At 40.1% G+C, this 13,466-nt stretch overlaps 1 protein-coding gene across 1 annotated transcript; it reads right to left on the reverse strand.

The window, feature by feature from the left end:
• Positions 1-1,059: 1,059 nt before the first annotated feature.
• On the reverse strand, positions 1,060-6,769 carry RAP2B (RAP2B, member of RAS oncogene family). Its single transcript, XM_081329519.1, has 2 exons — positions 6,079-6,769; positions 1,060-5,712 (listed from the first exon to the last, which is right to left on the reverse strand). The coding sequence occupies exon 2, from the start codon at positions 3,148-3,150 to the stop codon at positions 2,599-2,601; it is 552 nt and encodes a 183-aa protein (XP_081185645.1). The 5' UTR covers positions 3,151-5,712; positions 6,079-6,769; the 3' UTR covers positions 1,060-2,598.
• Positions 6,770-13,466: the final 6,697 nt, after the last annotated feature.

The raw sequence follows: 13,466 nt of genomic DNA on the forward strand, positions 1-13,466 counted from the left end.
TTCTAAATACTTTACTTAGATGTAGCATTCAGTAGCTACCTACTAGACCAACTCAAAAATCCCAAATATGTATGAACTTTTAAGTTCTCCACAATTGACTCGATCAGGTGAGATATTATACAAAAAATAGGATGAGAAGACAGAGGCTTCTTTGATGTTAATACTGTCTCCCAACAATTTTGGATTTTTTTTTCATGCTCAAGGTACTTTTAAAAAAATTTCTATGGGTAAGAAAACAAGCATTCATAACATATACCTTATGGCAGCAGTTCTATAAAGTACCACTGAAATCACTAGTGCTTATATCTAGTAATTCTTGAGACTGTTACCCCAAAATGAGATTATATTAGCAGGAGTAATAAGCAATAACACCATTGCAATCTGCCTTGGTTAGATGGCCACCTTGACTATTATGTTATTTACTAGACATTGTATTGTAAGAACAAATGAGAAATTGGAAGAGGTGCAAGGAAGACTCTCCTTAGGAGAGACTCAGTAGTTTAATCTTGATCAAAGAAGAGGGGGAATATAAGAGCATTTTAAAAAGACCCACAGAGCATCACACCGAAGTTAGGACTCATTCCCCATCATTTCAGAGTGTAGTACATGGAATAATAGTCCTAAAGGAATTCAGTGTTCATTTGAATATTAAGAAAAATTCCCAATTGTAAACAGTTCAATGGAGAAACTGATTTATAGAGAGCCCATCCACTAGATATCTTCAAGTAGAGGAGGAATAGCAATCTATTGGGGTTGATTTAATTTGGGTTTCAGCATTAAACAGCCTGTTGGCCTCTTAATGACTCTTTTTAATGTTATAATTCTATGAATAAATTAAACTTTGAATCCTGTAAAGCATTTGAAATGTGAATATCTATATATATTGCATGATTTAGCAGAATCCGGCACAAGTTAGGATTCAGTTCCAATATCAGATACCAGACCTTAATAGTAAAAATACTTGGCCTCAATTGTTATTGCTTTAGGCAATTATTTGTCCACAATAAGTTATAACCTACTATGATAACACAGATTTCCACAATATATAAAAACCCATAAAACTGTTCTTTTTAAAAAATTGGCAACTGTATTAAAAGATATTGAAATGAATAAACGTCTGTCTGGGATTTAAAATTACAATTAGAGATTTTGTTTTTCAGATACATTAACAATTTGTTTCATTGCTGGTTGAAAATACATCATTTTGGAGGAAAACGGAAAAAAAGGTGCACGCACAAATACTCTCTCATACAAAAGCACACTAATACCTGTGAACGTGAATAATAAAAAAAAACCCTGAAATCCATGGCAACTAAAGTGAAAAGTCTCAAATGGATTAAAAAAGAGGAAAATAATTCCATTAATAATAGGCCCTTTTGTTCTCTCTTGTTCACTGAAATAATTACTGAAAGGAAACTGTTAACTAGGGGTTTTGGGGGGCAGGGAGTAAATAAGTGGGATTTTGGAATTTCCACAGGTTGGCACGGGCTGCAACAGCTGCTTTGAAGGCACTCTACACACACAGGGGCGCTGTTCACCCTGTGCCACATTTTAGAAACTCTTTGTACTTTACAGATCTAGTTGGTTATTGCCAACCCCCCCTCCTCAAATTGAATAAGGCATGTTATTACTTTGCCTGCCCTGTCTGTCCCCAGCCATTCCACAAAGTACATACAACTTTAAAACTGTGCAGGTCTGTTAGTGTTTTCATAGCTGATTTTTTAAAAAAAAAACCAACACAAATAAATGCTCTTCATTCCTTCCCTTTCAATACAAGTAAACAAAATAGATTTCACAAGTAATCAGCAGATATTTCTGTGGCACCTCATGCGCTGTATTGGCATCCGTATTATTAAAGTCCCAGGCAGTACTTGTGCAATACTTCTTCAGATGGAGATAAGCATGGTAACAAATATTCCAACTTTGCATAGAAATCCTCAAAATCAAAAATTGCCTAGTCACTAGCTAATTTCAGGCTGACAAGTGTGAAAGATTTGAACTTCCTCCACATGTACTTCCTTCCTTTGATGCTTCCCTTCGTTTCTTATAGGTGTGTCTCTGTGTGTTTAATCTTCCAGTTATAAAGCAATTCTTAACTCCCTCCCTCTGCCCCTGCTGCAAACAACACAGGAACTTCTCCTACTGGTTATCAATGGCCAATACAATCCTCCCAATTGAGGCAAGTACAAGAAATAAGCAACAATCAAACCGCTGGCATGTACATGCGGAAAGCGCCACATTTCCAAAGATTTTTTTTTGTAGTTTTTCTTTTCCTTGGGAGGAATCAGATGTTAACGAGAGACAATGCGTACTCATGACACCGACAACCACCCGCAGCAGCATGAGTATATAAACTATAACCTGGAAGGGATCCGGGTGCAATGCAAAATTTGTTTCAAAGGCTTGGGAGTTTCACAGGATGACAACACTGCTGCTCCAGCTGCCGCCACCTTTTTCGTGTGGTGCTGTTGCTGTAAACCTTTTTTATTTCGAAATGTAAAGAAAAGGAAAGAAAATAATAATAATAATAAAAAACACCACATAAAGCAACGCCGCTGTGCTCGTCTCCGCCACCCTCCCTCCCCCCCCTCCTCCTCCTCAGAGGATAACACAGGAAGAGCAGCACTGATCGTCCCCGTTGGGTTGGGAAGCGTAGTTCATTTGCCGGACGATCTCGGCAAAGAGCTCATCCACCGAGGCTTTGTTTTTGGCTGAAGTTTCCATAAAGGGGCAGTTCCACTCCTCCGCCAGAGCTTTGCCTTCCCCGAACGAGACCTCCCGCTCGCCTTCCAGGTCCACCTTGTTGCCCACCAGGATCATGGGCACCTTCTCGTACCTCTTGACCCGAATGATCTGATCCCTCATGGGCTTAATGTCCTGAAAGCTCTGCTGGTTCACCAGGCTGTAGACCAGGATGAAGCCCTGCCCGTTCTTGATATACAAGTCCCGCATGGAGGCGAACTGCTCGGTGCCGGCCGTGTCCAGGATCTCCAGTACCGACGGCGAAGAATCCACCTCGATCTCCTTGCGATAGAAGTCCTCGATGGTAGGATCGTACTTCTCGATGAAGGAGCCCGTCACAAACTGGACGGTGAGAGCGGATTTGCCCACCCCGCCAGAGCCAAGCACGACCACTTTGTATTCTCGCATGGCTCTTTCACGCACACCCAGGGCGGGCGGGCTGAGCGCGGCTGGCTTCCTTCGCCGGGCTCCTATTCTTCTCCCCTCCCACCCTCAGAAAGGAAGGGGCGAAAAAAAGAAAAAAGACAAGCGGGAGGAAGGAGGGAGGGAGGGAGGGAGGGAGCGAAGAAGAAGAAGAAGCCGTCCCCCGACGGAAAGGGTGCTTCCTTCCTTCGCTGGAGATAAGGCGGAGAAAAGCACTCGGGAAGCGGCAGCGACGGCGGCAGCAGCAGCAGCAGCAGAGGCGCCGAGCAAGGAAAGGAGGCGACTATCGGGGCAAGATACTCTCTGGCTTTTCCCTGCGCCCAGGCAGAATGAAACGAGTCGCGACGGGAGCTTGGAGACGCTTTCGCCCGGCAAGACCTGCGCCTCAACAGCTCGAGGAGGAGGAGGAGGAGGAGGAGCAGGGGGAGGAAGGGAAGCAGTGACGGCGGCGGCGGCTGCTGCTGCTGCTGCTGCTCAGGGTGGCGCGGAGGCGGCGCGCGCTAGTTCCGATTGCGTCCCGGCAGCGAGCAGAGCGCCTCAGCCAGGCGCGCGCCGCTTCAGCCCCGCGTTGTCTGCTTGCTCCGCCGCGAGCCATTCCTTTTTTTCCCCTTGCGCCCAGCCGGGCTGCGGGTCTTGCTTAATTACCCGCTTTCCCCCCCTTCTTCTGCCGACCCCATTAGGCACTATAGGACGCACCCCTTTCCCCACCTGAAAGGGAGGCGGAGGAGGGAAGAACAGACGCTCACGCCCCCTAGCCTCCCGCCTTTCTGGTTGGCATTGGCTGCCGTACAGTGCTCGTCAACCGGCCACGGCTTATTGGGCGAGAGAGGCAGCTTCCTCTTTTTAGATTGGCTGTAGGGGAAAAGGACTGTCGAGAGAGCAGCTGTTTCTTTCTTTCTTTCTCTTTCTGGCTGCCTCCGCTGTTTGTTTCTCTCTCTCTCTCTCTCTCTCTCTCTCTCTCTCCCCCCCCTCCCCGTTTTTGTAAAGGCGAGAAGTTTTGGCGGACAATTTAGAAAAGGAGAGGAAGAGCGCAGCTGGTTCTTCCAAAAATGTATCCTTGAAAAACAAGTTCCGGAAGACCAGCTTGAAAGAACCCTTGGAAGATCCAAGGGTGAAACTTATTGCCTACTCACAAAGCGCTCGGCTAAAGTCTGACTTTCGGCGTGGCGATAAAGCAGGCAGTGAAGTTAACGTAGTGATCCATCTTTCAGTTGTTCAAACAGCCGTAGATATGACACGATGGTGGGCAAGTGAAAGCTGGTGGATTTTTATTTTTTTTATTTTTTGATGTCTTTAGTTCACTGTTGCCTGGTTAGTCCATGCAGGTTTTTTTTGGCAAGGTTACAGAAGTGGTTTGCCCTTGACTGCCTCCTAGGGCTGAGAGAAAGTGACTGGCCCAAAGTCATCCAGCTGTCTTTGTGCTTAAGACAGCACTACAACTTGGTCTCCCAGTTTCTAGTGTGGTGCCTTAACGACTACACCAAACTGGTTCTTCACTAGGTTTTTAAAAAGCTGAATAAATCTCTACTCCGTCTACTCCTGTCATAAGAAACCTACTGCTTTAGGGCCAGTCTAGTTCAGCGCTCTGTGTCAAACACGCTCAGATGCATCTAAGAAACTCCTTTGGAGGACATGAAAGTAATAGCACTCTTCCACGGTTTCTTCACATGCTCTGGTTTTTAGGATATGCTGCATTTGGAGGCTTTTGCATTCAACAAATATGTTGATTTTCAATCAATCCCAGCTAAGTGACATAATTTGACATGAGAAAGACACTAATTGATGAAGATTGATGTATATATTTGCAATCTCTGGATGAACAAAACGGGGTGAGCATCATACAACAGGATGATTCCGTGGTCTGTTAAGACTTAGGAGTCAATATGATGGGGAGAAATGCAAAAAATATATCATTAGACAGAACAAACTACTTGAGAATTCTGGCTGAATAACATTTCTGTTGTTGTAGCACAATTTATTTAACAGCGTAATTGAGTAAATGCTGAGTTTCTTTTAAAGAGAGACTTACAAATTATACCTTAAGTTAACTTTTTTCATGCTTGTGAAGCAAACCTGAAAATACACTGCATGTTTTGAAATTATGATTTCCAGTTAATCTGGAAATACCTAATACATTGGTGGATATAGAAAACAGAGACCCTTTTCACTAATTTGAAAATCCCCAGATGGAATTTCTTTCTGAAACTTTTATTTTAAAATAGCCACATTAAGTAGGGTGAGGAGAACAGGAAAAAAATAATCCCAACCATAAGGCTGGAAAATAGCAGGTAATTCCATGAACAAAATCAGGAATAGAAAAATAATAATAAAATATTTTGATCATTTTCATTACTGAAAGTAGGGAGAGGATTAAAAAAGAGCAATGCCTCCTTCATAGGCAGTCCAAGGTTCAGATGAGTGATATTGGCATTTCAGATGGATTACTAAATGCATTGCATCTGCTATGATGTACATCTCCAGGCATTACAGATCAGGCTGGAGTTAATTAGGATTGTAAAACTCCTTTGGTCAAACTTTATAAGCCATCTTTATACAACAAAGGGACGCGGTGGCTCAGTGGGTTAGGACGCTGAGCTTGTCGATCAGAAGGTCGGCAGTTTGGCGGGTCGAATCCCGAGTGCCGCGTAACAGAGTGAGCGCCTGTTACTTGTCCCAGCTTCTGCCCACCTAGCAGTTCGAAAGCAAGTAAAAATGCAAGTAGAAAAATAGGGACCACTACGGTGGGAAGGTAACAGCGTTCCGTGCACCTTTGGTGTCTAGTCATGCCGGCCACATGACCACGGAGACGTCCTCGGACAAACGCTGGCTCTTCGGCTATGAAACGGAGATGAGCACCGGCCCCTAGAGTCGGAAACGACTAGCACGCATGTGCGGGGGAACCTTTACCTTTACCTTTATACAACAAAGCCTAGATGCACTAAAATTGAATGGTAAGTTGACGGCAAGAAACATTTTTGTTGAAGCAATGAGGCATAATGAAATAGTCTACCTTGATGCTTCAATCAGAGACACAATGGTGCAAGAGCTATCATTTCTGTGTTGCAATGCCTTTTTTTTACAGTAATCAATACTAAAAAGCATCAATGCCATTTTAGTTACAGCAATCAATCTGCGAAGCAGCAAAGCTTTAGTTATTGTAATTATTGTTCTGATAGTTACAGTAATTATAATGCCTGTACATACTTAAGTTAACTTAATGGTTAAAAAGCAATTGCCTTTTATATTACTGTGCTGCAGATTATCTGAAAAGATAGGGAAGTGAGCAGTCACCCAAACTAAGGGCTATTTCTTCAGGTTAAGGAGAAAGTTATAGCTTAAAGGGCAGTTCTGAGAAATAAACAATTTAACTGATTCACAATTGTGACTCAGCCATGAACCTTGCTGAGCTTGCCATGTTATGATAAGCTGTGGTTCATTTGATTGTGTCTTAGCTTGTGTAACATGAGCCATTGTACTTTGAAAAATGTACTTCATATCTTGCATATCAATTTAGCCAGTGGTGGCTTCTTTAGCAAGCCAAGAGTTACTGCAATTAGCCCAACACAAATGTATAACTTGAAAGGAATGTTGGATTACAGATTGTACCTGTACTGTATTTTGAGATTTGAATTAAACTGATATTGCCAAAAAAATGTATTCTTTTTTCTATCATAAAATAACATGATCATACAGTAACTCTATCCAAATGTGCACTCTGTTTTTTCTTTGTACTTGAATTGCTTGTCATAATAATCTAAACTTAATGACACTTAATAAACCTATCCAAAATGCTGGGCAAAAATATTATGCATTTTACCTGGAACCCTTACCTAAGAAAATCAGAGTTAGTTTTCTACCCCACCTAAATAACTTTCAGTTCCTCAAAATGTATTAATTTAGTACAGAGTTTACTGATCTACAGACTCTATAACCTTAAATCAATTTAAGAAAAGCTTTTTTCCACTCAACTGCATTCTAACTGGTGAATCATTTTAGTCCAGTGTGGGATAACTGCCACATGATATTATTTCAATTTTGTCTTTGTTAATGACAACCAGACTGGCTGTGATTTGAATTATAAGGAACCCTGGCTATTTGCCATAGTCATAGTCAAGCTATTTTATTGTTGCTTGCTTTGTCAATCAGGCATTGCTTTAAGAGAAAAAATGTTACAATTTCCAGCCTTTGCTATTTCTGTCCAATAGTCTGTTACAAAAGTTTTAATTCTTTAGATTCACAAAATATGCAAATGTAAAACTTCCACTGAATAAACAGTGTTGGCTAAAAAAACAATTACCACAAGCTTCATCTCCTTCTCTGTGTGGGATTCTCTTCTTGTACCATTCACATCAACAGGGTGATCAGTGCCTAACTGCTAATGAAGGAAGAATAATGCATTATGTTTGAAAGCCACTATTCTGGCAACATTGTATAGGGTTTCTTAGAAAGGCAAGCCTGCTCGTTACAACACTCCCCTGCTTAAAAGCTGAAAATGCACCACAGAGCACCAGCTGATAACTTTAGTTAATGTGCTCTTTTATACAATGAGAGGGAAGTTCCTGGAAATCTTGAATGTGGTTCCCGATGCCTTCAAAAACAATTAAAAAGTCATCTTCAAGTCAAGCTTAGTTTCTTCCTGGTGACTTTGTGTAGACATCCTTGTAGATTTTTTGGAAACAATGTGGAAACAATTTGAAACTGTTTTCTTCTAGTTTCCCCACCCCCATCCCATTTTCTCAGTCCTTGAGGCCTTGGAATTTTCTGATCTTCCATCCAAGGACTCTGCTGAGATAAAAACTATTACCAAACGGGATTTTTTTTAATATGACAAAAGAAGGAGATCATCCAATACACCACTAATGAATAATCTCATATTATAGTATTGTATTAAACATAAAGACAATTGTTTTTTTTTAAATTTTGTTCATAAAACGTAGGATTATGATCAAGAAAAGCCAGGTTCAAGGCCACCTCAGCTATGGCAGTAGGTAACTTTGGGCTGCTTGCACCCTCTCAGCCCAACCTACCTCACAGCATTTTTATTGTGGGGAGAATTGGTCAAGAGATGCTATGTGTAGCCCCTTGAAGTCTTTGAGGAAAGTGGGGACAGAAATTTAAGAAGAACTGCTATGACTTTGATCATTGAAATACAAAATTATCTCTTCAGAATAAACACAAAAATGTAAGCTACCTTATCATATAAAGATCTCACCAATGCTTTGCTTCCCCCCTCCCCCCCAAAACAGAGTTTGAGTCTTCTTTTTTTTTTCATCTCCATGACGCATTTCTGTTCAAATATTACCAATTCAGATATTTAGCATCTTTGGTGATTATCAGTTTGTCACTGAGCCATCACCTGGCAATATTACCTTGTGGGGCAACATAAGTATAGATGAACTAACATAAAATGAGATATTTATTGACAAGTAGAGTTCTTATGAAACAGCATGAGACAGATGCCTTAAGGTAAGTGGGTTTAAGCCACAGCAGTTCTGTTAGCCCTGAGACTCTTGAAGCAGAACTGGGCTATCTCTGATAACCTGAGTGCAATTTAGTGTAATAGTAATACCTTAGTATTAAAATAATAATTGGCTGTGTAGCCTTGTGTGGGGGTCACTGGGGCCCCACACAACTATGGGGCTGGTTGGCTCCATGATCAGCCTCCCCCCCATATTAACTAGTCCCATCTTGGAATTATTCATATTTTAAAATGTTTATAATATTGTTTTATAGTTTTAATTTTTTAATCCTAAATTATTCTGATTTTAACGTTTAATTTTATTAAATTGTGCACCACCTAGAGCCCCTTTCTGAAAGAGATGGGAGGTTAAAATGCATGAAATATAAATAAATAGTTGCAAACTGAGGACCATATTCCAAACAAACAGAAGGAAATAAGTTAGCTTCCAGTTGCCTAAGGATTGCCACCTTCTATTCTACAAAAACATAATCATTCAAGAGGAGCGTTTGGACAAATGCTTGCAATCCTAGGACTTCCCACTTCCCATGTATCAGAGCATTCTCTTAACAACAAAGGCAATCATAGTTTACCCCTTCTCCAAAAACTTTTTTATTTCAATAATAGTACTTAATGAAGTCATCGTAAAAAAAATCCACATACACTCAGATAAAAAAAGAGTCCTGGAATTTAAAAATAGAAAAAAACCCCACACTTTAATGCATAAAGTTTATTTTTAAAAGTCAGAATAATGTTCCAAAATCATATATACTATATGTATTTATATATCACACTTGTGTATTGCTCATCTCACCTAAGTGACTTCATGCCAATACAGACTTATATTAAAATAATTGAAAACCTATACAGATTTGAGGAACTGGCTTTAGCCAAATTCATTATAGAAAAACTGGCAATTGACATTATCCTCATTTTAAACAAGAACAGCATTTTTTCTTGATGTTTATTTTTACTTTTATGGAATTATTGTAAAGCTCTGGATTTTATACTTCAGTCAATAAAAATTGCTTAAAGCAAGCAGCTTTATATTTTACCTAACAAAAAATGCCCCATCAAAATAAAAAATAAGCAATCTTGTGCTCTGTGCAGTCCCAGCTTAAAATGTTCCACTACCTATGGCAGCAGTTCCCAACCTTTCTGGCACCAAGGACCGGTTTTGTGGAAGACAATTTTTCCATAGAAGGGGTGGGAGGATGGTTTCACATGCAATCTAGATCCCACACATGCACAGATAAAGCTTTGCTCACTCACCTGCTGCTCGTGTGGCCCAGTTCCCAACAGACTGTGGACCGAAATATTGTACATGAAATAAAATTTATTACTATTTATCTTTAGAAGAACTATACAAGAATGAGCTTGTTCCAGAAAAACATCTACTTCTGCTTCATTGACTATGCTAAAGCCTTTGATTGTGTGGATCATAACAAACTGTGGCAAGTTCTTAAAGAGATGGGAGTACCAGACCATCTTATTTGTCTCTTGAGAAACCTATATGCAGGTCAAGAAGCAACAGTGAGAACTGGACACGGAACCACTGAATGGTTCAAAATTGGAAAAGGAGTCTGACAAGGCTGTATACTGTCGCCCTGCCTGTTTAACTTATATGCAGAGCACATCATGAGAAAGGCAGGGCTAGATGAATCAAAAGTTGGAATTAAGATTGCCGGAAGAAATATCAACAACCTAAGATATGCAGATGATACCACTCTAATGGGAGAAAGTGAAGAAGAACTAAAGAGCCTCTTGATGTGGGTGAAGAAGGAGAGTGCAAAACTTGGGTTGAAACTTAACATTAAGAAAACCAAGATCATGGCATCCAGCCCTCTCAATTCCTAGCAAATAGATGAGGAGGAAATGGAGGTAGTGACAGATTTTATTTTCCTGGGCTCCAAGATCACTGCAGATGGGGACTGCAGCCAAGAAATTAAAAGACGCTTGCTCCTCGGGAGGAAAGCCATGACAAATCTAGACAGCACACTAAAAAGCAGAGACATCACCCTGTCAACAAAAGTGTGTATAGTCAAGGCTATGGTCTTCCCAGTTACAATGTATGGCTGTGAATGTTGGAGCATAAAAAAGGCTGAGCGCCAAAGAATTGAGGCCTTTGAACTATGGTGCTGGAGAAGACTCCTGCGAGTCCCTTGGACTGCAAGGCGACCAAACCGGTCAGTCCTAGAGGAGATCAACCCTGACTGCTCTTTAGAAGGCCAGATCCTGAAGCTAAAACTCAAATACTTTGGCCACCTAATGAGAAGGAAGGACTCACTGGAGAAGAGCCTAATGCTGGGAAAGATTGAGGGCAAGAGAAGAAGGGGACGACAGAGAATGAGGTGGCTAGATGGAGTCATTGAAGCAGTAAGCATGAGTTTAAATGGACTCCAGAAGATGGTAGAGGACAGGAAGGCCTGGAGAAATGTTGTCCATAGGGTCGCGATGGGTCAGACACGACTTCGCAGCTAACAACAACAACATTTATCTTTATTCTTAGACACTCAGGGCTCTTCTGTACAACTGCTTGCCTCTGGTGGCAAAAATCATCTAGAAATTAAACTAAATTAAGAAATTGATGTTTAGATTTCAATCTGTTTGTCAGCTTTGGCACCAGGCTGCCAAAACTAAAGGACAGCTTTGAAGAACAAAGTTGCTTTGTCTAGATGATGGTTATCAGGACTTCTTTTTGGTAGTTTTGGTGACTTCTTCACTTTTGCCCACCCTTGCTGGAAAAACATCCTTCCGGTGGGAACAGGGTTTCCATTGCTGGACCTTTTGCACAATCCCTCTCTATCAACTCCCTTTTGTGTTCAAAATTCTCCTTTTGCTGTACCCATCAATGGATCAGTTTGAAAAGGGGTAAAAAAAGCAAAGAAAACACCACAAGAAAACTTCCTGTCATTTATCCTAATGGCTGAACACCTGTTGATCTTACCTGGTTAAAAAAAAGAGAGAGAGAAAGGTGAACAGGTGGAGGATACATGTGTGTGCATGTGCACACAGATACACAAACAGAGTGCCTTTCCCAGAACTACTTGTGAAACTATAAAAAAGGTCTACATCTCCTTTCTATTGAAGGTTCTTTCAAAAAAGTAGTAGGATGAAAGGAAGGGGACATTCCTACCACAGCTCACAGTAGCCAAGTGGACCATAGGTGTTTGCATTCTATGAAATGACAGAATTCACTGTACTCCTTGGGCTGGCCAAAGTCAGAAAACCCTATTTTTAACCCAAAATAAGAAACTAGTGAGGTGAGCTGGGAATGATTTAGGATGACGTAATGTATGTGTGTCCTTTAAAAATATTTAGTGGACTGTCCTCATGCTGGACAAACAAGACATGCTGATGAGTTCTTGAGTATTTGATACCTTGGAGAATGGCTAAGTGATGGCTTTGTTTTTCATGAACTTACCAGTATTTTTAACTACAGTTTGATACAACTATCACTATTTCAAGTTTATGTTGTAAAATAGAAGGTATTGTAGTATACAGTACATGTTTTTCCATTTCTATAGAACCTACTAGTTATTTCTTTAGATAATCCAATATTCTAGTGTTTTGAAATAATTCTCTTTACTTGCCAGTGCATTCATAATGAAACTGCTACTATCAATAACTGCTACTATTAATTCTTCAAGTGAAATGGTATCTATTTATATGTTAAGTGCAATTGGTTTATTTATCTGTTAATTGTGTTCTGTTCCGGTTATGCCTGGGATAACAAATGTAAAGCCCAATGATCCATGTTTACATTAAAAAAAATGATTGAATTCAACATGATTACTTCTAAGAAACTGCACATAGGATTATAATTCTATATGCATAATTTAATTATTTCCATGGCTGTAATGCATTGTATACTGTCAACATTAGATTTTAATTCATGTAAAGTCCTAGTGTCCCACATGCTTACATCACATGCAGTTTTCTTGACATGATACCAATGTAGTTTGGCATTCCTTTTTTTTTCTCCAGGACATTTTCCCCCCAAATTTCTATTTTAGTCTACAACTTTGTGCTTTCCAAATTATTCCCATCCAAGTAGTAACCAAGGCCAGGCCTGCTTAGGATTCTAAGTGCAGCTAAGGTCAGCTATGTGGTCAGCTAGTTGGATAGTTCTCTTCTTAATAATGTTCATAATCTTTTAATAACTATGCAAACAGGAGACATTTAAAAGTTCCTTGGAGATGGAGAACAAATGACAAAACAAATGTGACACCACACAAACTTACCTAATTGCATCAGGGTGCAACTACTGTATGCAATAGTGACATTTGCATTATGAGGTTAGCATTTGCACATCTAATCATTTTGGAACCATTTGCTAAAGATGCCACTGCTGGGTTACAGATATAGTTATGGGATATATACTGTCTACTGATATATAGCTGCCAAAGACAAGGCAACCAGAACAAACGCTGGCAGCAGCAGAAGTGATGAAATCTGTGATCAAAGATTTGCAGTTTTCAGCGGTTCCTTGGAACAATTTGTAGAAAGGGAGAGTTTTCTTTGCCTTCTTTCTTCTGTTTGTTCTTCTACATGACAACCAAGCTAAAGAGTTCTATAAAACTCATGCTCATGATTCTGTCAAACTTCAGCTTATTTTGGTAAAATTATCAGCATACCTTGGACTTATATTAGAGAAGAGAAAGATTGTACTATAAGTAACAGCAAACATTAGATGAGAAAAGTGTAGCGTATACTTTGCATTAGATAAATGAAATTAATCATAAAGAGACTTGGATTAAATGTAAATATATTTCTGTTCTGTGTATTTATTAGAAATGCTCATTAGAAACATACTCTTTCTATATGCATTACTGGTAAATGA

This window comes from Vipera berus, assembly GCF_964194415.1.
Source record: "Vipera berus genome assembly, chromosome: 5".
Classification (NCBI taxonomy): Eukaryota; Metazoa; Chordata; class Lepidosauria; order Squamata; family Viperidae; genus Vipera; species Vipera berus.